The 24,476-nt window shown below is 55.9% G+C and overlaps 6 protein-coding genes across 6 annotated transcripts; 3 read left to right on the forward strand and 3 right to left on the reverse strand.

Moving 5' to 3' along the window:
• Positions 1-1,614: 1,614 nt before the first annotated feature.
• B0T26DRAFT_746159 (uncharacterized protein) lies at positions 1,615-10,545 on the reverse strand (the record flags this gene model as incomplete). The annotated part of the gene is made up of 2 exons (XM_060444664.1): positions 1,615-1,750; positions 3,140-10,545. The coding sequence occupies 2 exons, from the start codon at positions 10,543-10,545 to the stop codon at positions 1,615-1,617; spliced, it is 7,542 nt and encodes a 2,513-aa protein (XP_060303095.1).
• Positions 10,546-12,622: 2,077 nt separating this feature from the next.
• On the forward strand, positions 12,623-14,755 carry B0T26DRAFT_670543 (uncharacterized protein; the record flags this gene model as incomplete). The annotated part of the gene is made up of 3 exons (XM_060439188.1): positions 12,623-13,315; positions 13,346-13,509; positions 13,714-14,755. 3 exons carry the CDS (start codon positions 12,623-12,625, stop codon positions 14,753-14,755), a joined length of 1,899 nt encoding a protein of 632 aa, XP_060303096.1.
• Positions 14,756-15,040: 285 nt separating this feature from the next.
• On the reverse strand, positions 15,041-16,709 carry B0T26DRAFT_808761 (bola-like protein-domain-containing protein; the record flags this gene model as incomplete). The annotated part of the gene is made up of 3 exons (XM_060447247.1): positions 15,041-15,415; positions 15,529-15,641; positions 16,694-16,709. 3 exons carry the CDS (start codon positions 16,707-16,709, stop codon positions 15,107-15,109), a joined length of 438 nt encoding a protein of 145 aa, XP_060303097.1. The 3' UTR covers positions 15,041-15,106.
• On the forward strand, positions 16,669-18,585 carry B0T26DRAFT_736962 (uncharacterized protein; the record flags this gene model as incomplete). The annotated part of the gene is made up of 3 exons (XM_060443385.1): positions 16,669-16,891; positions 16,972-17,267; positions 17,356-18,585. The coding sequence occupies 3 exons, from the start codon at positions 16,669-16,671 to the stop codon at positions 18,583-18,585; spliced, it is 1,749 nt and encodes a 582-aa protein (XP_060303098.1).
• Positions 18,586-20,213: 1,628 nt separating this feature from the next.
• Positions 20,214-21,122, reverse strand: B0T26DRAFT_670546 (translation initiation factor eIF 4e-like domain-containing protein; the record flags this gene model as incomplete). Its single annotated transcript, XM_060439189.1, has 3 exons — positions 20,214-20,702; positions 20,800-20,871; positions 20,931-21,122. The coding sequence occupies 3 exons, from the start codon at positions 21,120-21,122 to the stop codon at positions 20,214-20,216; spliced, it is 753 nt and encodes a 250-aa protein (XP_060303099.1).
• Positions 21,123-22,014: 892 nt separating this feature from the next.
• On the forward strand, positions 22,015-24,303 carry B0T26DRAFT_687694 (heat shock protein 70 family). The gene is made up of 6 exons (XM_060440949.1): positions 22,015-22,277; positions 22,390-22,567; positions 22,660-22,825; positions 22,887-23,186; positions 23,244-23,322; positions 23,415-24,303. The coding sequence occupies exons 1-6, from the start codon at positions 22,235-22,237 to the stop codon at positions 24,254-24,256; spliced, it is 1,608 nt and encodes a 535-aa protein (XP_060303100.1). The 5' UTR covers positions 22,015-22,234; the 3' UTR covers positions 24,257-24,303.
• Positions 24,304-24,476: the final 173 nt, after the last annotated feature.

Here is a 24,476-nt window from a genome sequence, read left to right on the forward strand (position 1 = left end):
TTGGCGGCAAGCTAGTCAAGTAAGCTTATTACTTGAGCTAAGGAGGTTGCTTAGTGTAAGGAAAGAACCCCAACTCACACACACGACCAACTTGCACTCCAAGACCTCACTCCTTTGTCATGATCTCTCACCCGCTAGCCCAAGCACTCTGTCATGTGTATAAGCAGTGGCCCTCGCCCCCTTCCTTTGCGAGGGCCAGGTTGAAGTCTCTCACTATAAGAAGCTCAAGGAATCCGCCCGCAACTAGGTTTGGTTCAACCACTTCGCCAGCACCAGGGAGGTAAGATGTGCTTGGCGCCAACGGTTGAGCTGTGGCCAGACCTGCCGGCCTAAAGAAGACGGCGGCTTAATCGTTTCGCGTGGAACAAAGTAGCTAGAGGCGTAATCTGGCTCAAAGTCCGCCACGCCTCGTATAAACTAGCGTGGCAGCTCGGTCAGGTAATAGCCAGTCATCTGATCGCTATTCCAACGTCCTCTACGGCGAATTTGCGCCTCAGGCACATCATTCGCCTCAGCAATCTGCGCCCCTAATGACAGTGGCATGTGCGAGACTTTAGAGCCCTGGATACCGCTAAGAGTATATAGCCTCCTTGTCGACGAATTCGCCGTTGAGTCCGAGAGCTTCTTATTAAGGTTGGCGTTATTACGCTTGGGGAGCTTGATATTGGACCAGTCTTAGCTTTTATGGAAGCAGGGAAAAGACTCGCCTGATATATGCCAACGCCAGAAAACGTATGCTACAAGAGCGATGATTGGTGGTTCCGGTGGCGGAAAACAGCGCCGTACTCAAGCCCCCCGTGCTAGTTTGTTTTGCCTTAATCTATTAACTACTACCAAGCACTAGCCATCGCCATTAGTACCCTCTTTAGGTAATAGTATAAAGAAAAGGTCCGCAAACTCTAGCGGCAAACGGTTACTCAAGCGTAGAAGCATCAAATTCCCCAGTAAAAAGTCAACCTGGGTCCGTAACGCTTGTTCAACTACGCCCCGGCCTAAGCCTTCGCTCCAGACTTGGTGGTGGAGGTCGGGAGTCTACGAGGCGGTATAGCCATCACGGAACATGGAGATCCCCCGGTCTGTGAATTCCTCCCTCTGGCAAGTATATTCGCCTCGGATAATCGACATTTCCAAAGCCTTCAAAGCAACGCGACTCGGCTGCGGTGTATTATGTAGTCCTTACGAGGTTTGCAAAGACCAAAGCTCCTTAATCGCAGAGACGTAGCCCCGAACAGTGTTGTACATGAGCACAAGGTCCGACTGCTCCTCGACGTCCTCGCCCTCAACAACCAGGTGATTAGAGGAGCGATGGCTAGGGTCAGGGCCTTTTTTAGAGGGCGGCTGGCCCTGGGCCTGGCTTGCAGCCTTACGCTTCCTCTCTTCGGCGAGCCTCATGCCTTTGCGCGGGGGGCGCGATGCCACCTCCTTAATAAAGAGCAATAGTTTACCCCCATCGACCCAGTCGCCAGGAAGGTACTGGCACCCAGGGGGAAAGCCCTATATAACACACCAAGCCTTCCACTCCTTTTGCTTAGGGCCATTATTCCGTACCGTGTTAAGCGGCCGATGTGTATGGTGGTATTCGCGAGTCTCATCGCGCGCGGCCTCGATACGCCTCTAGAGCTCCTGGCTCAGGGCGCCCGTCTCTGGAACAGCAGGCGGGGCCAGGGCTAGGGCCGGCGCCGCGAGGAAGCCCTGCGCAGTTTGCAGGAAGGCATTGGCAAGTTGGGCAGCCATAGGGGGCTCAATAGGGCTACGGCGTAGGGAGCAGTGACGTTGAGAGTGATGTTGTATGCGCGTTATGAGGGAGGAGAAGAAAGAGGGCGCGTTTGGCATATGCGGGCCAAAACAGACCTTGACGACTTTTTGTTTCTTTTATTCTTAACCTCGCTTTTTCTTTACTTCTTTCAATAGTCATTGTATATATCTATTTGGGTGGGCCAATGAGGGCGCTGCTTTCATTGCTCAGTGTATATGGTTTATCTTACATTGCTTGTTTGAGCATGTCAAGTATAAGGAGCACGCCAATGAGAATTCCAGCAGGTAGTCGATCCAGCTGGCCCATAGAATACCTGTACTGTGAGTGTACGAATACGCTATCCGTATACTGGTCATCGTCCTTGTCCAGGGGACATCGTTTCTCAAGGCCAGAATCGTCCAAGGTATTGTCAGTGATTCTGAGTATGCGATAGAAGGCTTGCCTCAGACTTGCGGGATCCATCCTTCCAGTACGATTCATGAAGCGAGAACATGTGCGAGAGCAATGCATCGCATCGCTACAGTGCGACTGAGAACCTAGGTAAGAGGGAGGTTAGCCGCTTATATAATCCATCTCACTCCGAGTCCAGACCTGTTGCTGGCCCCTGCGGACAATATGAGCATGTCTGGCCGCGCTAAACCAAGTGAGGAGAGACACTGTGAAGATGCCCTCAACCTGAAATCTCTCCACCTAGGTACTCCGTAGTCAAGACACATAATGAATATCAATGCCTCTATTCCCATAAGATAAGCGGTTGCCCGCATGCTAGACTAGGTACCTAGTGGCCTATTTCCGTATATAATTAGCCCCCATCAAAATGCGTATTTTACATGTAATGTGTGTTTCTGCGCGCCTGCCCGCCTCCTCCGTCTAGACCACCCACCCACGCCCCTATTCCCCCCAGTTCAAGAAACAAAAGTCAACGCCGAGACTTTCCCAACCCCCAAATTACCGTTTTGCCATATAGCCATTCTTTCATACCCAAGTTAACAAAATACCGGCTCGCTAGCCATATTAAAGTCCCTCTTCCCGCGTATGCTAGGATATACGCATCAAAACCATTCTCATCTAATGAACACCGCCGCCGTTGTTATTGATGATGCAAACACAAAAAGATTAAGTAAAGAAAGCAAAACATCGCTCTTCATTCATCATGTAGTCCGGTCCAAGAAAAGGCACACCTGGCCGCTCTTCATACGTCGCCCTCAAACCTAGTCCTAGGAGTCGCAGGGGTAGTGGGGCCGGGTTTGCTCCCAAAGAGATGCCAGCAGTTGGGAGCCTGCAGGATATATCTGCAACCCCCCCCCCAAAAAAAATTGGCCAAACGGTCAGCTCAGGGTCTGGCGAGGGGAATGTTCACAGGGAGGAGAGAGAAAGAACTACCTCGCCATAGCCGCCCGGAAGCGGGATTTGTACTCCTTCGGGCTCGTCACCGTCGGCTTGTTGCGGCCGCCGCCAGCGAAGCCGCGGTCCTTGATCCAGCTCTCGAGCCGCTTGTCCCACGTGTACGTGCGGATGCAGTCGATGATGCCCACCACGAGCTCCTTTCTGCCCTCGTCAACCGCAATCATGAGCGAATAGTCCATGACCTTCTGCCGCGTCAGGAACAGCGTGTCGTTCCACACCGACGCCCGCAGCACCCGCTTCGAGTGCTCCCGAGCAAAGAGCGGCGACTCGTAAATGTACTCGACCATGTTCTCGTCGAGCAACACCTCGTTCTGCTCCCCCGTCGACTGGATCCGCCGGTTCCGCATCGAGCCCTTGAGGTCAAACGTCCGGCTCGGCGCCCGGTCGTAGAACAGGTTCTCCATCACCAAGAGGTCGAGCTTGATCTCTGTGTTGGTGACCGTGTTCTTGATGATGACCTGGAAGAAGCCGAGCATCTTGGCAATCACTGACGGGAGCTCGTGGAACAGGGCCTCGGCCATGAGCCCAAAGTACGGACGCGCAAACTCGAGGAATGCCGACGTCTCAATGGGCGACAGCGACTTCATGACGAGCCGGTCGTCCAGCGTCTTGAGAAAGACCGACTTTGTCTTGCCGCCCTTGGAATCCCACTTCAAGCACCGCGACAAGGACTCGATGATGCGGTCCGCAACCCCGCACTTTCGCCGGAGCGCGTCAAACTGCTCTACGTAGAAGATCTTGCACGTCATCTTTGCCGATCCCTCGGTGAACTGGTACTTCAGGTGCGTGAAGCTGGGCCGGGTTAGACTCTTCTCGAGATCCTCGTCGTCGACCACAACGGCTACCGGGTCTGAGTGGTGGTTATGCCTCTTGATCTCCAGGCCGTCGCCGCTGTCGTCTGTATCTCGCTGGTTTGATACCCTGCCCTGCTCTCGGATATCCGCGAGCTTGAGCTTGTAGTCCTCCGAGCTCATGGCGAAGGCGATAAGCGAGCTCGGCTCGTCCTCTCTCACCACAATGTTGGAGTCGATAAAGATGTGGTCGGTTGCGTTGATGGGATAATCCAACTGGGGCCAGCCGCTGGCAGAACGCTCTGCCCAGAAGTTGGTCAGCATTGTCATGAGGCTCTTCTTCTGGTGCTTTGGCAACTCCTCCGAGCTCTCCTCGCCCGGCTCCAGCGATGCAGCGATGTCCTTAGCACCCGGGAGAATGTCATCAAGAGTGAGCATGGCCTGCTCGGCATCGCTGCCTCCGCCTTCGTCGTCCGAACTAGCCTGACTTTCGTGCCGGTTGTCTTCGCCTTCTGCTTTGGCGACTGCCTCTTCGGTCTGCGACGCTTGCGAGCCGGGCTCGATTTCGGACCCGGCTTCTGTTTCCGAAGGCTTGGTTTGTGAGCTGTCTGGCGGTTCCTGTGGCCCGTGTGCAGTCTCAACCAATCTCTTGCCGTTCGACTCGCGATCGAAAAGATTGTCATCCTCGGCATCGTCAACGTCATCCGCGTCTTCCGACGGGCCCGGCTCTCGCACGGCTTGGTCCACGTCTTCGTAGACTTCAACTATAGCCTGAGTAGAAGAACGTGGCAGGAACGCCCTGGTGGGGTGCATCGTGGCAGCACGCTGCTTGCGATCCTTCATCCTCTCCTTCTCGAACTCGCGGCTTAGCTGCTCAAAATGGCGTGCAAGAGTGGACACTTTGGATTCCCTCTTGTGGACGTATCGCGGAATTCCAGAGGGCGCGGCTTTCCGGTTCTTCAGAGCCCCGAAGACAAGACGATCTGTGAATTTCTTTTCGCCTTTGAGCGAGCCATCTGGGCTTGAGTCTTGCCCCTTCTGGTCCTTTAGCAGCTTTCCAATGCTGGACTGCGTCCGCGGCAGCGTTCCTGTCGGCTGAGTTATGGAGCGCGTCATTGGAGGCGACGCCGTCAACCCGCTTCTCCGAGCTGAAGCCCGTTCCGGGCCATGACGCGATCCGTCGGCCGTGTTCTCGCCGCCCCCAGATGCAGAGCTGCCAGCCTCACCGGATGCAACCCTTTGTTCTCGGCGCAACTGCTCTACCTTCTCCGTCAAGGACATCTCGCTGGGGAGCGATGGTGAGACGGCGTCAGATGGTCGAGGGGTGCCAGTTTGGGCAAGGTTCAATGACGTCGGGCCAGCCGTCAGTTCGCCGGGCGGCTGCTTGACAGTTTCCAAAGCAGCATCTGCTTGAGGGGCCATGTTCTGCGCCAGGATCTGGGGCGTTGGCGCGGGCGAGGCAAGGTCTAGCGGCTCGACGCTATCGAGGACCGCCTCGGCTTGTTTCGCGGCGCCTTCTTTGATCGCGGGAGCGGGATCCGAGCTGGGAGAAAGAGGAGTCTCAAGGGGCAGGCCGGGATCACTCTCGGAGATTTGCTCAGAGCTTTGTGACGGCTTTTCATCGGCCTCGGACACACTCGTCTGGGTCGTCGCGGCCGTCGTCTTTTCCTCCGACTCGGACCCAATCGATGTAGTCCCGTCGGTGATGGGAAGCGACTCTTTGGACTCGTTGTCGGTAAAAATCTTTCTCAGTTGAATGATAGTCAACTGGCGAACGTCCTTATCAGAGAGAAAATCGGCCTCGAATTTGGCGAAAGCAGCATCCCAGTCAGACACCTTGACGAGCATCCCACGGACCACAGCGTTGAGGGGAATGACCTCGTAATACTTGGAGTCCATATACGTCTCCTGGAGGGAGCGTATCAGCTCGGGCTGGTCCTCTTGAGCCTTCTTGGTCAACCTCTCGACTTCCGACTTGCAAGCTTCGGCCTTTTCTGGGAGCACGCTATCAATCCTGATGCTCTTTAGCCTGGCCTTGACCGACTTCATGAAGCGGTTCCAGCGTTCCTCGGCCTTGGTGAAGATCTCGTTCTTCAGCCTCAGGTCGTTGTCCACCTTCCAGGTGATCGTGGGCCGAGGCACGACGATTTCGTACAGGTCGATTGGATCATGGTGCACCCTGACGGCAATGTCGCGGTACAGGTAGTAGAAGAAGCGAACGTGCTCCCGCTGGTGGTCGTGCGGACACTCCGTTTGCGGGTTCAGCCGGAGGCCTCTGCTCCAGAACGACAGCTCGAGATATTTGCCAAACGAGTACTTCCAGGTGCTCACCGACATTGGCATGAGCCCGAAGTGCTTTTTGCAGGATTTGCAGTAATTCCACATGCAGATACCCGTCCCTTCCTTCTCGCCCTCCTTCTCTTGGGGCTTGTCGGGGAAGTTCTCGGGCCACGCTGGCGTGTTCTCCACAATGACGGTGATTCGGGCATTGTCGTGAACATAGGTTCGGTGATGTTCAAACATCTTGCTGTCGCAGCCGTTGGAATGGCATACCGTCTCGGCGCCCTCGCAAATGTCTTCTATGTACTGACCCAGGGTGCAATCCTGGTCCAGGTTTCCGGTTCGGTCCGGATGCTCATTATAGAACTCAATGGCGATCAGCTCAGGCTCGGCACATGGTATCTTTGTGAGCGTGCAAGTGACCGAGTAGAGTACGACAATGTTCTGGTGCGAATAGGGGTCGAAGAGATCCAGGCTGCCTTGGACATAGTTCTCCCACTGCCGCGTCTGTGTCTGGTAGTTGTGCAGGGCCTTGTCGTACTCCGCGTCATGGACGGCGTGGAGGACTTCCATAATCTGCTGCGGAGCCTTCTGACCAATTTCATGCACCATCTCGGGCTTGATGAGCTGAAAGCGTTGCTGCTTGGTCTTCTCGCTCTCGCCCTGTTCTTCCACCATGTCCTGGTCGCGAAGACGCTTCAGGTAGACAAGACGCCTCTCTTGCTCTCGAGCCTTCATGAGGAGATAGGGCTGCGTGAATCTTACAAATGGCGACGCAGATAACACCCTAGTTTCGTACTTTGACACCATGTCGCTGTAGAATGTCGGCATAGGCACGTCTTCCGGCACTTGGTTTTCGTGGGACATGTGGGAGTGAGATTCGTGCAGCGATATCAGTCTTCGAGGCGGCGGAGGTGTTTTCAGAGGTTGGGCGGCCAGGTCGCCGGCCAGTTTCTCTGTATCCGCGACACCTCCATCAGTCGACTGAGTGAGGTTTTCCGCCTCTGTGCTCTGGCTGGTCACCGTGATGGCTGGGTTGTCTTGCTGGGCCTGGTCAGCAAGTGACAGCAGCAGGCTGTAGTCGGTGTGTTGCCTTGATGTTGATGGAGGCTGCTTTTCGATCTTGAGGGGGATGTGGACAAACTCGTCCCGCATCAGGCACGACTCTAGCTTCAGGTTGTAGACAACGTAGACCATAAACTCGGTGATCTTCTTCATGCGGGCTAGGACCTGCGTGGGGGCTCCACGCAGAGCGATGGTGCAGCCGCGGTCCTTGGGGCAGCCGGCGATGAAAATGTACGTCTTCTTCTTGCCCTGGATTTCGCTGTTCACATATGTCTTGACGTCAAAGCTGGCGCTTGTGCCGACGCGAGCACCCAAACTTAGCATGTCCATAGATGAGATGATTGGCATGTTCGCAATTCTCGACACGGCCTCGATGACAGAAGGCTTGACGTTGTAGACGACGGCAACGTTTGCTTCCGACAGGTACTGGAGGGCCACGCCCGCGACGCTCTTCTCAACCAGCAAGACCTGGGGCTCGAGGTTGAGGATTCGGTTGACCACCATTCTCAGATACTCCTTTTCCTGCTCGATGACGGGCTGCAAGCTCATAAAATGCTGCTCTGGGTGCCGCTGATATTCGATGGGAAAAGTGATGATGACAATCTTGGGATTGCGAATCTTGCGGGGCATGTTCTTGAGGGCCAGGTTCTTGGTGAAGACGACTCCATGGACATAGGCAGTGTCGCTCGGCTTGCCTCCGGGAACCTTCTTCAGCTTCACCCAGTGCCGGATATCCATGTCATCTCCGTTGCGGATATCCGGGTCAACGTCGTCTGCACACCGGTCGAGGATGGGAATTAGCGCCTTTTCCCAAGCGGCAGGATTGGGAATGTCGGCGTCATCCAGCAATTGCCGGAAGAGCTTCTTGACATGCTCAAGGCTCGTGGGGTTCAGCCCATTCTCGAGCGGTCTCCCGTCTACGACCGAGTTGCTTCTCTGCAGCCCCGTCGGGGGCTCGGTGGTCCCAGGAGAGTCTAGAAGCGATAGCGCATCCGCCGAACCTGAAGGACCCGAAAGACCCTTGAAGACGCCGGATTTCGGACGCGGGGATCGCAGGTGATGCACGATGGCGCTTGCAGTGCTCGCTTTCCTCCTCCTCGGGGGCCTCGCGTGGATGGACAGATTCTGCAGTCCGCCAACATCCTCGTGCCCACGGCTTGTGAAGCTGAGCCCGCTAATGCTCTTCTCTCCGTTGCGGAAGCGGTGCTTTCTGCCCGTGCTCAGATACGGGCCGAAACTGGACTTGTCTGGGTCGAGGCTGGATGGCTGGACGTCGTTGCTATTCATGGTGGCAAAAATACTCATTTGCTCATCGCCACTCGACTCATCGGACATGAAGGCGGCCAGTTCCGGGTCGATGATGTTATCGTCATGGAAGGCGTTGAGCTTGGACCTCTTTCCCAGGTCATCATTGACTGGCTTGCGAAACGGAGCTCTGTCCTCTGTTGCAGCCTTGAATCTTGTCAAGTGCTTTGAGTGGTGCCTGCGGTGGCCAGACGACTGCGGCCGAGCCGACGCAAGCGACTTGAGCGAGCGGGACGAGCTGGGGCGGCTGAGCTGGGGCATGTCAATCTCCAGTATAGCGGAATTTCGGTTGTTGTCCCCAACTCGGCGCGTCGCCGGAATCGCCATCATGGGCGTGGTGGCAGACCTCGTGTCATTTGCCAGCTCGGTCCGCTCCGAAATGCTCACTTCATCATCGGCTTTTGGCCGGATGAGCATTGCCGGGGCCTTGGGTTGGTTGGGACGGAAGATGGCAGGGAGGTACGACTCGTCAGCCGAGTCGTCCGAGCCGCTGTCGTAGCGGCGGTTGATGACGTCCAGGCACGTCTTGCAGACCCTCAGGGAGCCCTGGACACCGAACTTCTGCCCCGAGATGTTGGATGTGCAGTTTGAATCAAAGATGCAACCACATGTTCGACAATGGTGTTTGCGGCGGAAGGCGGAGAAGGGCCTGCCGCAGAGAAAGCACTCCTTGCACGTCTCGTCGGCCATCCAGAATTCCTTGCTCAGAACTCGTTTGCGCATCATTTCTAGTCTGGCGTTAACCATCTCCAGGCCCCCTTCATTGGTCGTCGTGCCGGGAATTCTCAAGGCGCCAGACTGCAGCCTCTGCGGTCTCTCGGTATGCGCGAAGGAGTCGTGGAAGATGGAACTGTGGGCAGAAGTGCTGATGGGGCTCGGCTCTGCAGTGCCGGGCTCCATCGACGAAGACCTCGACCGCGTGTTCAGCCGAGAATAACTGATGCGGTCGATGACGGCAGGCTTCTTGTTCATGTCGCCGGACGGCATACGAGATGACGAGGAAGCCCGCGCCTCGCTTGCTAGCTTGACTGGACTTCGCGGCACGTCAATGCTTCCGTCGATGCTCAAGCCATCTTCCCTCCTTGCGCGGATTGTGGGGATGGCTATCCTGTCGCTGATGGCCACGCTGTCGAGACTGGTGTTTCCAGAGGGACTGGGCGCGGCTGAACTATCAGACGGTCTGCTAATGCTTCTGCGGCCTGCGCTCCTTGTCATGCCCGACGGCTCGTCGTCACGGGAAGCCAGGCCGCGGGCTGCATCCTTGTCGACAAGGCCTCTTGCCGTGCTGGGGGCAGCAGGGGCGCTTGGCGTTTTCGGCAACATGTGAACACTGGCAGATGCCGACTTTGGGCCCGACATTGTCGTTATCGAGGATGCTTTGGAGGAATGCGGCACGGACGACTGGGACTCGGCCGTCACGACGCCTGAAGTGGACAGGCCTGACTTGGCAGCATCGGACAACAGAGTAGAGTCCAAAGTCGAGGCTGTAGCTCCGCTCTCGCCTCTTGGAAAGGACGAGACCGAGGCTCTGGAGGGGGTGTTGTTGACGGTATCTGAGCTCCTCTTCGAGGCGCCATCTTGGCTGTCGCCGTCGTCAGCCTCGTGGGCTGATCCTTTGCCCACAGCACCAACACCAACGGCTTCCTTGAACCGGCTGTACAGGCCGCTGAGTCCCTGCTGCACCAGGTCCCCCGCAGTGCCTTTTGTTTCGACTGCCGGATGGGTGCCGGGCGGGGGCGCGAAGTCGTTGAAAGTGGTCAGGACATCAGACTGGCTGGCCGAGGTGTGGATCTTGTCGAGTGCGATGGCGAGCTGCTCCTTGTCGGCCTGCGAAGAGACCGAGACCGAGTTCACAGAGTCGCGGCGTGATCGGGAATCTGCTGGAGAGAGTGGATGCGACGGCGAGAGGAGGGGATGCTTGAGGCTGCCGTGGTTGGCCATGCCGCCGTCGGATCGGCGAGGGATGGAAGCTTGGACGAGAGCTTCGACAACACGGGCCGACGCCGGCTTCAACAAGTCGGCGCTCTATTAGTTATCTCGAAACCGTGGCTGGCATAGCAGTGGAAGAGAACGAGTCGTGGCGGCCCTGGACTGGTAAGCGAGTTGGCGTTTGAGGTCGCATTCCGGGTATCGAGGTTTGCCTCGGGTTGGGTCTCGGTATGCAGGTACGAATATGTGAGGTAAGGTAAGGTAAGGCAAGGAAAGGTATGGATGCTTCAGGGTACGAATGGAAGTAGCTGCAACCCGTAACCCGCAATCCGTAGGTAAGCGCTAGTGCTAGTAGGAAAGGTAAGGTAAAGTTCGATGACAGGAGGGCGAGTATTAGAACTGGCAAGTCAATAGCCCGAAAGATCGGTTGGCCTGAGAGCAGCACGGGGGACAGTCTTGATTGCCTTAATGCTCAGGTTTACGCAAATCGGGCGAGGTTAGTCACACGATTGATGGCCACTTCGAGGTTGCCTTGTCGGTCAGGCGCAACACGGGAGGTTGTACAGCCTGTACATACAGTAGGCAGCACTGCAGAGCTCACGCACTCCGCTGGTAGGCACCTGGAGCCTGGAGACCATCCATGCCGTCAGAGCAAGTCGGCAGGGTCGGAGAGAAACTGGGAGCTCCTGCGGGGGCCTCACGTGACTTGGTGTCGAGACTTTCGCTGGCGGTTCGTGGACAGACGCGTCTCCTGACTTCTTGCCTACCAGCATGGTTAGGTGGGTACCCAGCCCAGTACCTTTTCATATAACGGCTCTTTTCTTGGGGTTAATAATACTCTAGGTGCTTACCTTATGTACAAACACCTCAGAACCAAGCAACCTGGAAGGTCATATTTCTCCTCCTTTCATCTTTACAGACCTGTCTTGTCCTAGCTGTGTAACAAAAAGGAGAGCAAACAGAGGGGCATTCACAGACGGTGGCGAGAACTTAGTGTAGAAGCCCGCCCCCTTTTGTTCTTATCATTGCCCATCAATGAATATCCTAACGGTTCGGCTCTCTGAACTTTTTGCCCACACGTCTGTCAACTTCAACTTGGATTGTCGACAACAACAATTACCAGAATCAGGCCCTGATCGGCTGCTCTGCCAGGACGTGCTGTGCCAGCCAGCAATTGCACAAAGTATGCAAAAGGTGAAACATGTGAAGGCAGGCATATACAAGAGGCAGAGCTGCAAGTAATGAATGGCTGTATTCGTAGGTACTAAGCTAAAGAAAGGAAAAGGAAAAGAAGCCTGCGGGTCCTGCAGGCGGTGGTTTCATGGTGGGAGGAGGGGCAAATGCGCTAGTCTAAATTGGGAAAAATGGGATTGCAGGTCAGTTCCTGCAGCTGGGACATGGTTACGGTACCACGGAGCATAGTTCGGCCGTGCCGTAACAATTACTTCTCTTTCATTTGCCTACAACCCGGTTGTTGACTGAGCCACTGTTACGGCAGTTATCGTCATCGTCAGGAAGGCCGCCTTTCGCTTTGGCCTTTCCCTGGCTTGATAGTCGTCATCCATAAAGTCAATAGGTATGTTGATTGTACCGGGAGTCTATTATGTTCCTTCTTACTAATTATATCTAGTGCTCTACGAACTCAACCGCTTCTTTAATCATCACGAGGTACGTCAAATTCGTTGCTGCGCGACGACCAAACCAGCCTTGGAGGGTCGCCAGCAGATCAGCTTGTTCAGGGCCTTATGAAGCCACATTCCTTAGCAACTACTGTGTACTGTTAAGCCAAAAATTGACATCCCGAAAAGCCCACTTTTCCGGTACATCTGCCAGGACTCCTGGCTGGCTCTCATAAAAATGGGCCTGAGCTTGTCAGCACGCATAAAACTGGTGTCCAAAAGGGTTTGGGGAGTTCCTTGGCTATCTTTAGCGCGACGACTAATTATTTTGTGCAGATTGTGCAAGGTTGTGCAATTCCTGGCTGGCAGAGCACGCCCTGGCAGAGCAGCCGATCAGGGCCTCAGTTAACGCCGCCGACAAGCGCAAGATAGCGGGTCTATTTACGCCGCTTGAGCTGTACCATACCACTATGGCCCAAAAACCCGAGTCTTTCTGGTCGCCTGGCTCTCTCTCTGGCGCAACAAGAATACCGCGGCGATATGTTCTTGTCCCAAAAAGCCAGCAGACGCTGCTTGAGCGCCAGGACGCCTGGGCTTTGAGCGGCTTTCCCAACATCCCCGCCGAAGTGCTACAAAACTTGAGAGATCACTGCGAGCACCTCGACAAAGAAGAGGAACCCCCTGCGTCACATTTCCTGTCACAGCCCGAGCCCACAGCTCCGGATTCAGATCCAGAGTCTCAAGAGGAGAATGGTGATGATCGCGGCACGCCCATACCATGGACACCATCCCCAGTGTCCCCGCGTACTCAGTCTCCGGTCCTTGGCGAGGCGCGGAGCAGAGCGGTGCCAGTTCCAGTATTTGTGCCGCCGTCCTCGCCACCACCGCCATCGTTACCGCCGTCCCTGTCGCTGCCGCTGCCAGCGCCCAAGTCTCGTCCGTCAAAGGTCGCCAGACATGGACCCTTTCCAACATTCCCTCCTAGCAGTGGTCACGCATCCGAGATTGAGTTGGAAGTTGAAGTTCCAAGGGCCATCACCGACGTAGTGGAAGTTCCAAGGCCTATCGACGGCGTATTTGAAGTGCCAAGGGCCACCACCAACGTATTTGAGCCAACTGCCCCAGCGGTTCCCCTCCCTGAGCCGACACCGCCTTCCGCCCAGGTAATAACACCCTCTACCCTCCCCATCGAGTCTACCCTCCCCACCGAACGCACCAGTATCTCCCCGAAGCCGCCACCAGCCAACACCGACCGCGCCGGCAGCTCCCCGAAGCCGCCACCGGCCAAACGGAAACGTCTCTACCCTAGCGTTGCCAACTTTTTTGGAGAAAACCCTGACATAACCATCGAAACAAAGTCGACGTTGCAGTCATCACACACAACTCCCAACTCGCTACCTTCAGCCAGACCACAAACTCGCCCCAGGAATAGTGTTGTGTCGTTAAGACCTCCTTCCGATGACCAACACTCGTCATCACTAAACACAAATTCTGTAAACTCCAGCTCGCGAGCTCCTTCCCACCCGCAACAATTAACTACCTATCAAGAAAACTTGAGTAGCTCTGAGAAAATTCCCCCAAACGGCCCGCCATCGCAGGTCCCGTACACCGCATTTACGCTGGCGTATCCCGACTACCAAGCCGGGCTTACCAACTTTATCCGAGGTGTTATATACATACATGAACTTGTTGAGAAGAAAGCTCTCGCCGAGTTTCTTTTCGACGACTTTGTCCGCGTGTTTTGCGGCGACTTCCTCGCTTACATCGCATCTCGTAACGAGGGTCCCGTTCTATCGGCAATTCATTATTACAATGAAAATATTTCGAGGCCACAGTACACAAAAGGGGTTCTCACCAAGAGTAGCATAAATGATGTTCTCGACAAATACCCAAAGGAGGTTCGTTCCATCGAAAAGGGCTTGGCTGACCAGAAGAGCGCGCAAACTAAGCCGCGTGGACCGACACCAACGATCCCTGACCCACACTCCAACACTTCACACGCCAACGACACTCGGACTCCGCACATCATTATTAACCAGGGGCCGGAGCCGACTATCCATATTGGTGAGCTGGCCTCGGACCCCATTGACACATCACAACGGCTAGGTGATCAGCAACGACTACGAGATCCTCGCAAGGCCCTTTCTCGGACAGGAAGCAACGCGACTATCCCCAGGTCTAGCGCGCCCCGTCTATCAGCTGTAGGGGGCCCAAGAGCTTCCAGTAGTTCAGAACGCGAAGATATTATGTCCAGACCGCAGCAAAGCCGACCGAGCAGGCTATCTCTAGACTTCGAAGTTGTGTTGCCTACCCAGACAGCTACAAGGAGCACCGATGTGGTCATGCTAGACGGGACTCCTGTGGTAGATTCTCGCCCGGCAAGGATACCGCCTCTGTCGAGCGGCTTGGAGCGAATACCTGAGACTACAATCAAGACCAGGGGTACGCCCCGGCGCTCGAAAGAGCCAACGAGTAGCGTCAATGGATCGCGGGTAACGAAAGCGAAGAGCGCGGTGTCCGAAGAGGCACTCAAGAGGAATTTCAGGACCATTTTCCTCAAACACCAAAAGGCGAAGGCCGCAAGCTCGGCTCCTGAGAGTTAGTCGTCGTGTTCTTGGTGGTGTGAGGATAGTGGACATCTGCCTGTTGTTATCATATTGGCTAGCATTGCCTTCGTTCTGATATGCCGAGGCTGTTGTAGATAGCCAATACTGCCCGGTTAGAAGACCAAACACGGCTCACTGAATTACTACTAAAATACTAAAATAATGGGGAAATTTGAGGGCCTTTAGACAGCTATGTCAAAAATTAATTGCTAATCTCAAATAGCCTTGAAATCTAGGGGTATCATTCTTTTTGTCTCTCTCTCTCTCTCTCTCTCTCTCTCTCTCTCTCTCTCTCTCTCTCTCTCATTCTGTCACCGTTCCTCTCTCCCGAGCAGCTTACTCTTCAGTTCAGTTAGCGCTCTCGCTCTCGCCCTCGCCATCGGCCTCCGCAGCCTTGCGCCGGCTCTCCTCTTCCTCGGGGGTCAGGGTACGCAGCTGTAGGGCGTGGATGCCGCCCTCCCTGGCCATCTCGTCGCTCAGCAGGCCGTAGACGAGCCGGTGCCGCGCCGGCTGCCGCTTGGCCTCGAAGGCCGCCGACGTGATGACGAGCCGGAAATGCGTCTCGCGCGACGTGCTCCCCTCCATCGCCTGGTGGTGCGCGTGCAGGTGCGAGTCGTTGTGGATCTCGAGCGTCGACGGCGATAGCGCGGCTGTGATCTAGATAGTGTTGCAAAAAGAAGTGCGGGTTAGAATGCGTGGACCAGGGCCGAGAGAGCCGGTGCACCGAAGAAGGGGACGGAGGATGGAGTGGTGGGTGGGTGTTGTCCAACCTTTTCCCTGATGGTGTCCTCGAGGGGGGTTTGCGACGCCAAGGAGGGCGACGACGGCGACGCCATGGCTGAAAACGGCCGGCTGGTAGCTTTGGCTCTGGCTCGGCCGAGGACTGTTCGGCGCCACATAAGGCGAGTCAAGGTTCAGCAGTCGTCGGGCGCACAACGTCTCAGCCCGTAATCCCGTCCGTGTGTAATATGCGGGCGTCGGAGAAAGAGTATGGACAGGTCGGGAGCTTCCTAATCCAAAGGCGGTCGTGTTCGCGTCGGCAGCTGGATGTCGACAAGAATGTCCGGGCAGCGAATTGGAAGGGGGGGTTGTGAACTTGGCGCAAGCGAAGCTAGAAGCGGGACAGAAAAGCTTCCCACAGGCCAATGAGCGCTGGGGCCGAGCTATGATCCCTGTTCTCCGGGCTGCCAGGGGCAGAGTGGACACTGGGCAGCCTTCTGGGAGGTGAATGGCACCCTTTTTGCAGGAGTTCCCCACGCTGGGCGTGGTGCCTAGGCTAGCGCCCACCGCAGACAACCACAGCGCTCAGCGCATTGCCCCGACGGGACAGGGGCCCCGAAAGAGGGAGGGGTGAAAAGGCCAAAAAAAGAATCCGATTCCGCGTCGTCATCCCGTCCTCCACAATTTTATTAGACGGGCAGGAAAACACCTTAGGTCAATTTCGGGCCACCCTCAGACGACGTCTCGCCGGAGAAAGAAGTAGGATGCGCCGGGCTCGGCATCAGAAGCCCGACGACTCACGCCATGCCATTCCGTGCCCTGGTGTCTAGCGGGACTGTTTCGTCTGTTTAGATCCCTGTGCCATATTGCTCCTATTACCGGCCAGCCAGTCCAAGTCCGTCTGCGCCTCTGGCGGAACCCAGCCGTGCAATCAGACAAGCAGGCAGATTCAGACGGGCACGCTTTGGAACTTAAGGTGCCCAGTCCCACGCACATCTACCCCCACTGTGCCCCCCTTCCCCCTAATGTCCTTGTCTCTTGCCTCGACCATTGGCACGAGATTCGGCGCTGCGTGTGTGTCTACGAACCGGCTACTGTCGAGAAGCGTCCCCGCATCGCCCTTGGCTCGTTGTCGTTGGTTCTGGAACACTAGAAGTAGAAGCGGAAGCACCCCTTCAGTCAGCTTCCGAATGGCTTCAACCCTCCCCCGCCTGCCCGTCTTCGAGGCCATCGCCCGTCATGACCCCGACTCGACTGTCGTCGTCCACTCGGGCAGCGGGCGCCGCTTCCGCTACGGTGAGCTCTTGGCCGACGTGTGCAAGACGAGAAACTGGCTCTACGAGACGGCCGGCCGCAACGACATTGATGGGGAACGCATTGCCTTCTTAGTCGAGAACAGCTACGACTATGTAGGTAAGCCGATCGTCTATCCTCCCGCCCCTCGCTGGCCTGTGTCTGGCCGCAGAGCGGAGATCATGGCTAACACTCCAAAGTCACCCTGCTGGCCATTCTCGCGGCCAAATCTATCGCCGTGCCCCTGTCTCCGGCCTTTCCCGCGCCAGAGCTCCAGTATATCCTCAACCATAGCGAGGCCTTGATGCTGCTGTCGTCGGCCAAGTTCGCTCAAAAGGCCCAAGAAGTGTTGCGTACGGAGCTTGACCTTGAGCCCGTCTATCTCCAGCTGAGCAAGTTCCAGGGCGGCGCCAAGAATGAGAAGGTCACTCTGGAAAAGACCGGGCCGGGATCGGCCGGCTTGATGCTCTATACTTCGGGAACCACAAACCGCCCAGTGAGTTACCCGTCCCGCCCCGTCGTGGCCGGCTCGCTCCCCTCGGCCTCTGCGGCTCCCTCAAACAAGTGCTAACTTCCGTGCTCAGAAAGGCGTGCTCCTACCGCAGTCCGTCATGACGGCGCAAGCGCGAGCTCTCCTGCAGGCCTGGGAATATAAAGCCTCGGACCACCTCCTGCATGTCTTGCCGCTGCACCACATCCACGGCACCATCAACGCCCTCTTCACCCCGCTCTTCTCGGGCAGCGCAATCGAGTTTTTGTTCCCCTTTAACGCGGACGCGGTATGGAAGCGCTTCGCCGCCCCCTTCTTGACCCCAGATCAGACCCCCGATCCCGAGTCGCAGTCGCCGTTCGGCCGGCAGGAAAAGATTACCTTCTTCACTGTCGTGCCAACCGTCTACTCGAGGCTGCTAGCCACCCACAAGGCCCTGCCCCCGGACATGCAGAGCGCAACCCGCACAGCCATCAGCCCCGCGAACCTGCGCCTGGCCATCTCCGGGTCGGCAGCGCTCCCAACCCCCATCAAGCTGGCTTGGTCCGACCTGAGCGGCGGCAACGTGCTGCTCGAGCGCTACGGCATGACCGAGGTGGGCATGGCGCTGAGCTGCGGGCTGGACGTGGCGGACCGCGTTGACGGGTCCGTCGGCTGGCCGCTTCCCGGCGTCGAGGCGCGGCTCGTCGACGTAGACACGCACCACGTCATCGAGAAGGGCCACGAGCGCGACGCCGACGGCCGCGACCGCGTGGGCGAGATCCAGCTCCGCGGCCCCACCATCTTCACCGAGTACTGGCGCAACCCCGAGGCCACGGCCAAGGAGTTTGTCGACTCCAAGGACGGCCGCGGCCAGTGGTTCAAGACGGGCGACGTGGCGGTGCGCCGCCCCGTGGCCGGCGCCGGCAGGAGCGCAGCCGCGAGCCAGAAGGACTGGACCCGCGGCGACCTTTACTTCATCCTCGGCCGCCGCTCCGCCGACATCATCAAGAGCGGCGGTGAAAAGGTGTCGGCCCTCGAGGTCGAGCGCGAGATGCTGGCCCTGCCCCAGGTCGCCGAGGTCGCCGTCCTCGCCGTGCCCTCGGGCAAGTGGGGCCAAAAGGTCGGCGCCGTCGTCATCCTCGACCGCGACCACCTCCCCGACGGCGCCCGCTGGACGCCCCTCGACATGCGCCGCGCCCTCAAGGGCCGCCTCGCCAACTACAAGATCCCCCAGGTCCTCAAGGTCGTCGACCATATTCCGAGGAACGCCATGGGCAAGATCAACAAGAAGCAGCTCGTCAAGGACATCTTCCAAGACGAGTTTAGCGGGGATGAACTTTGAGAAACTGTTTATTTGTGTTTTTTTTTGGGGGGGGGGACCTTAATTTGTTTGGTTCCAAAGGAGAAACGGGGCTAGATGGTGTGTTGATCGTTAGTTTACCCAAACGGCGGGGCTCAGGAACTTAAAATGAAGGAGGCCAAAGCATTGCATTCTTCGTCGCACTCGTCTTCCCATAGAGAGAGAATGGTAGGCGGAAGGGGGGAGGAGAATGGAATGGAAATGGGAACAGGGATGGACCGGACCGGACCGGCGTGGCTACCTAGACTTCTTTTCTCTCTTCTTTTCTCTCTTCTTTTCTCTCTTCTTCTTCTTCTTCTTCTTCCATTGGGCCGTGTCGGCGGGGATGGTCGTGTGATGGTCGTCGCGAAGTTGATGTTGGGCGGACCGTTCAGTCTGAAGGAAGTCTCAGAGGTCGGCTCAACACCACCACGCACAAAACAGGCCCGTGTATAAAGTGTACTACGACCGGGAGTTGCCGCGGCTGGTGTTTGTACATATTTATTTCTCTATTCAGTTATTTACACTTGGATAGGAGAGAAGAGGAAGTCAATTAGATAGAGATGGACCAGACCAAGTTCCTTCCCTTCGGTTTTGTCTTTCCGATGAGCAGTGGTCTTTTTTCTTCACCCCGAGACAGAGGAACGCTGTTTGTTTAGGGCGTTTGGTCTGCTTTCCTGCCCGTGTTGACGACCTATTTTGTGTGGGATGGCATTACTCTGGGAGCGACTTCCACAGTTAGATCTATCACCAAAGTGAAGTGGCTTATAGCATGTTTGGATATATATGGATGGGCGTACATCCGGTCAACGGTCCTTCAGCATGACGTAACAATTCCTTGTGTTGGTGGTGACAAACCGTCGCTAGCTGGGTTATACACCCGCTCCTCCGTCTCTTAATTTTTCCTATCTAGTTTTGTGTTTCTCTCATACCACCTACTGGACCATTGAAACTGGTAAGACAAGGGACGTATGCGGCCTGGTCTATTCGCCACTCAGCTTCGAGAGCGACGGTTACACTGTGTCAAGCCTAGTCGTTCGCTGCGTTGAGCAAGGTCAACCGGCTTCAAAGAACCTGTTAGTTTGCTCACCGGGTCATGTGTGTACGAGGGCGGAAGCCAACGACGATACGAGAACCACTCCCGAGGAGGTCATCTGTAAAGGCTACCAACCTACTCCCAAGGCCCTACATCACGAAACAAACGCCATGGCAAACCCCACATACGATCCCCAACGCGATTTTTAAGAAACTGAAAATCAACGTGCTTTCTGTTAAAGAGCCATTTGCCATTACCAAATAAATCCCAAAAAAAAGCCCCCAAGGGTAAGGGGAATAAAAGAAAATAACAGAGCTACTTTTGGACAAAACGAAAACCATTCCATTTCGTCATATCATATCTCTCCCCACCACCTGCCCTTCGCGCGACGTCTGAAAGCATAAAGTATGTTTAGGTGATGGGGTGTGCAAGTTGCTAGGAGAGATGATATGTAGTATGCATGCGTAAAAGGCGCCAATCCACAACTTCAAGAAAAGCAAAACCTGAGATGGGAAAATGCGGGAGGCGTGAAGTGGGTGTGCCGGTCTGTGCCAAGCTTGTTCTGGCTAACAGAGAGAAGGCAGAGAGTGTGCGTCTAGACTGTAAACTTGGCCCTCGCGCGAGTGCTGCCGCTATGAGCACTGTCGGTATGACCAGAAAACTCGACTATCTCCTGGGGGGGCAGCTTGAGGACCGTCTTGAACCGCCGGCCAATAGCCTGGAGGATATCTTTGCCCTTATCAGGGCTGCGGCCCTTGCCACCCGAAATATCGCCGTCCCCGCGACCCGGAATGCTCTTGCCTATGGTGCGTGTCCAGATACCGATACGGAAGAACGCCTTGCGAACGTTGACGACAACGCCCATGACCTCACCGTCCTCCTCCTCCTCCAGAGTCTCGCCGATAGCCGCGAGCATCGTGTGCAGCCACAGCTCGTCAATGTTGACGTTGCGCTTCTCCTTGAACTGATACGACCACTTGCCGCCGTGCTTGTTCTGAGGGTCCTCCCACTCAGGCCGTACTCCCTCCTTGAAGAGGTGGTAGTCGGACTTGAGGGCAAGCTCAGAGACAGGGGCAATGTTGTTCTGTAGTGCACGGTATTAGCGCCTGCTGGACCGCACGCTCGTCGTCACCAGCAAGAGGGGGGAGGGGTGGCGGATGGGGGCGTGGGAATTGACATACATATATGCCCCAGAACTCTTCTACAGAGTTGAATGTGATGACCTCCTTCAATAAATCATTCCAGTTGTCACCCTGGAGCACAGAAGTTAGCAAAATCCCAAATGGCCGAGTGTGGGGCAGCAATGGCAAACCTTTCCGCTCGCGGGCTTGGTGAACCAGAGGGTCCATCTGTTGGAGAGAGGGTGCTTGACATTGAAGTTGTCCTTGTCGTGGAAGACAGTAATGGTCTTGCCAGCATCCTCCGGGGAGGAAGAGGCAGCGCCGTCAACATTGCCGCCGTCGGGCGAGATGGGAATGGTGGTGAGATCGACTTGCTCCGACATCTTGCAATCGTAAGTCTGCGTGCGACACGATCAAGGCAGCGAGGCAGTGTCGAGAAGGCAAGGGAAGTGAGAGTATGGCCGAGGCGACAAGGGCACGTCTAGAGTGATCGATCCACAGACCACCGAAATTTGTGGTTGGGCAGTTCGATTCGTGGGGGAGAGGTGGGGAGAAAGTGAAGCACTTTCGCGAATGCGACTCAGGTCCTGGGTGTGTTGGGAGACACAGCTTTGAGGAAGAGGGAGGGTGGGAAGTCGATTAAGAAGGGGCCGGCAAATTGAACCTCGCTTTATTCTGAAGGGAAAGTGCGACTTTGCTCCAGGCAATAGTCTTTCCGAAAATATTGAGGTAGGTACCGTGGCGGGTGAAAGTCGAGATTTTCTTTTTTTTCGAGGCGATCGCGAGCTGCAAGATTCAGTGAAAACGCCAGTCGCAAGCAAATTCCTGCCAGACAGCGCCGCGCCGCCTCCTAAAATCTGCTGTTAGCGCCCCATCCGAGACCCAGGGCAACAGGGCCCCCTACCTTTGGACGGTCACGGGATATTTCACGTGCTACTAAGATAAGCTGTGTGTGTTAATAGCCGATTCGACAAAGCTGACTGTGCGCATTGCAAAAGAGACTGCATCTAAGCCAATTAGGACGAAGCTCTCAGGACCGGCCAGAACACTGACAGTTCTTAGATCCGAGACGGCAATTTTAAGGCGTCGCCAGGCTTCTCCCTCGGTCATTAGGATATCTAGGGGTTCAATGGTCATCATAGAAAGGCCCCTAAAGTTTAATATCAAGGGGAGCAAAGTTTTCAGAAATCCTGATTGAGTTTGGCCACAGTCCAGTTTCACCAGGTGCATAGTCACTTTGGCCAGGGTGGGGCTTAACAGATAACTGCAATGCGCCTTTCCCGTTGGGGAAAGTGGTGGGGAAAGAGGCTATGGTGGAGGCGGTTGGCAAGTCAGTAAAAGAAAAACGAAAAAAGTTCACCGCACTCGAAAATTTCAGAATTTAAGACTCCCATCAAGCCTGCCACCCCCCACGCCGAATCGGCCTTTACCTCTTGCGCCGGTTTTCCTTCTCAACCTTCCACCACCACAACCTCATCACTTAATACCACACATCATGGCGGAAGAAGTATACGATGGTGCCATTGGCATCGATCTCGGTATGTTGCGCGCTGCTCGCTTCCCACACCGACCGCCGCTGGGTGATTTTGTGTTGGGCGCACACACATAATCCGCACCTTGCAACATCTTGCTGACGCCTTCGGTCGATAGGCACCACCTACTCCTGCGTCGCCACGTACGAGGGTACCAATGTCGAGATCATCGCCAACGAGCAGGGTAGCTTCACTACCCCGTCGTTCGTCTCCTTCACCCCCGAGGAGCGATTGATCGGTGAGGCTGCCAAGAACCAGGCTGCCATGAACCCGGCGAATACCGTCTTCGATGTCAAGTACGTGTTGTGCCCTATTTCCAGCTTTGCCCGCTCGCCCGTCCGGCCCAGCTTTAACACTGCAACACCCTGCTTACCACCTGCTTGCTCAGGCGTCTCATTGGACGGCGTTTCGATGACCCGACGGTCAAGAAGGACATCGAGTCGTGGCCCTTCCAGGTCGTCGACGACGATGGCAGCCCAAAGGTCCAGGTCGACTACCTGGGCAGCGTCCACACTTTCTCTCCCCAGGAGATCTCCGCCATGGTCCTGACCAAGGTATGTCTCGACTTGGCTCTTCCGCTTACCCAGCCGTGTGCTAAACATTTTCGCACAACAGATGAAGGAGATTGCCGAGACCAAGCTCGGCAAGAAGGTTGAGAAGGCCGTTATCACTGTGCCCGCCTACTTCAACGACAACCAGCGTCAGGCTACCAAGGACGCCGGTGCCATTTCCGGCCTCAACATTCTGCGTATCATCAACGAGCCTACTGCTGCCGCCATTGCCTACGGCCTTGGCGCCGGCAAGTCCGAGAAGGAGCGCAACGTCCTGATCTACGATCTTGGTGGCGGTACCTTCGATGTGTCGCTTCTCAACATCCAGGGCGGTGTATTCACTGTCCGCGCCACCGCTGGTGATGTAAGTATAACAATCCTAATATCCATCAATTACATGAGGTGCTAACCGAATGTTCAGACGCACTTGGGAGGCCAGGATTTCGACACCAACCTCCTCGACCACTGCAAGAAGGACTTCACCCGGAAGACCAAGAAGGGTTCGTGATGTCCCTTGATCTCTTTATCCCCCCATTGCCTCGTTTCTTGGTATCCTGGCCGTTTTTATCGACATCTTCTAACTTGGTGTTAGATCTCTCTGGCGATGCCCGTGCTCTCCGGAGACTGAGAACCGCTTGCGAACGTGCCAAGCGTACTCTGTCCAACGGTGCCCAGACCACAATTGAGATCGACTCTCTGTTCGATGGCGAGGACTTCAATATGCAGATTACTCGTGCTCGTTTCGAGGATCTCAATGCCAAGGCCTTCAACGGCACTCTTGAGCCTGTTGCGCAGGTTCTCAAGGATGCCGCCATTGAGAAGAGCGCCGTTGACGAGATTGTGCTTGTTGGTGGTTCCACCCGTATCCCCAAGATCCAGAAGCTCCTCAGCGAGTTTTTCGATGGCAAGAAGCTCGAGAAGAGCATCAACCCCGATGAGGCTGTCGCCTACGGTGCCGCCGTCCAGGCCGGTATCCTCTCCGGAAAGGCCACCTCGGCCGACACCGCCGACCTCCTCCTCCTCGATGTTGTTCCTCTGTCCCTTGGTGTTGCTATGGAGGGCAACATCTTCGCCCCTGTCGTCACTCGCGGTCAGACTGTCCCCACCATCAAGAAGAGAACCTTCACGACGGTTGCCGACAACCAGCAGACTGTCCAGTTCCCCGTGTTCCAGGGTGAGCGTGTCAACTGCGAGGACAACACCTCTCTGGGTGAATTCACCCTTGCCCCCATCCCCCCGATGAAGGCTGGCGAGGCTGTTCTCGAGGTTGTCTTTGAGGTCGATGTGAACGGTATACTCAAGGTTACCGCCACTGAGAAGACGTCCGGCCGCAGCGCCAACATCACAATCTCCAACTCTGTTGGCAAGCTCTCGTCGAGCGAGATTGAGGACATGATCAGCGGTAAGCATCACCTTAACTCCACAAACTTGTAGAAGACATACTGACAATCAACCACAGAAGCCGAGAAGTTTAAGACCAACGATGAGGCTTTCAGCAAGCGCTTTGAGGCCAAGCAGCAGCTTGAGTCCTATATCTCGCGCGTTGAGGAGATCATTTCGGACCCGACGCTGTCGCTCAAGCTCAAGCGCGGCCAAAAGGAGAAGATCGAGCAGTCGCTCAGCGAGGCCATGGGCCAGCTTGAGATTGAGGACT

Source organism: Lasiosphaeria miniovina (genome assembly GCF_030549165.1).
Source record: "Lasiosphaeria miniovina strain SMH2392-1A chromosome Unknown B0T26scaffold_1, whole genome shotgun sequence".
NCBI classification, from domain to species: Eukaryota; Fungi; Ascomycota; class Sordariomycetes; order Sordariales; family Lasiosphaeriaceae; genus Lasiosphaeria; species Lasiosphaeria miniovina.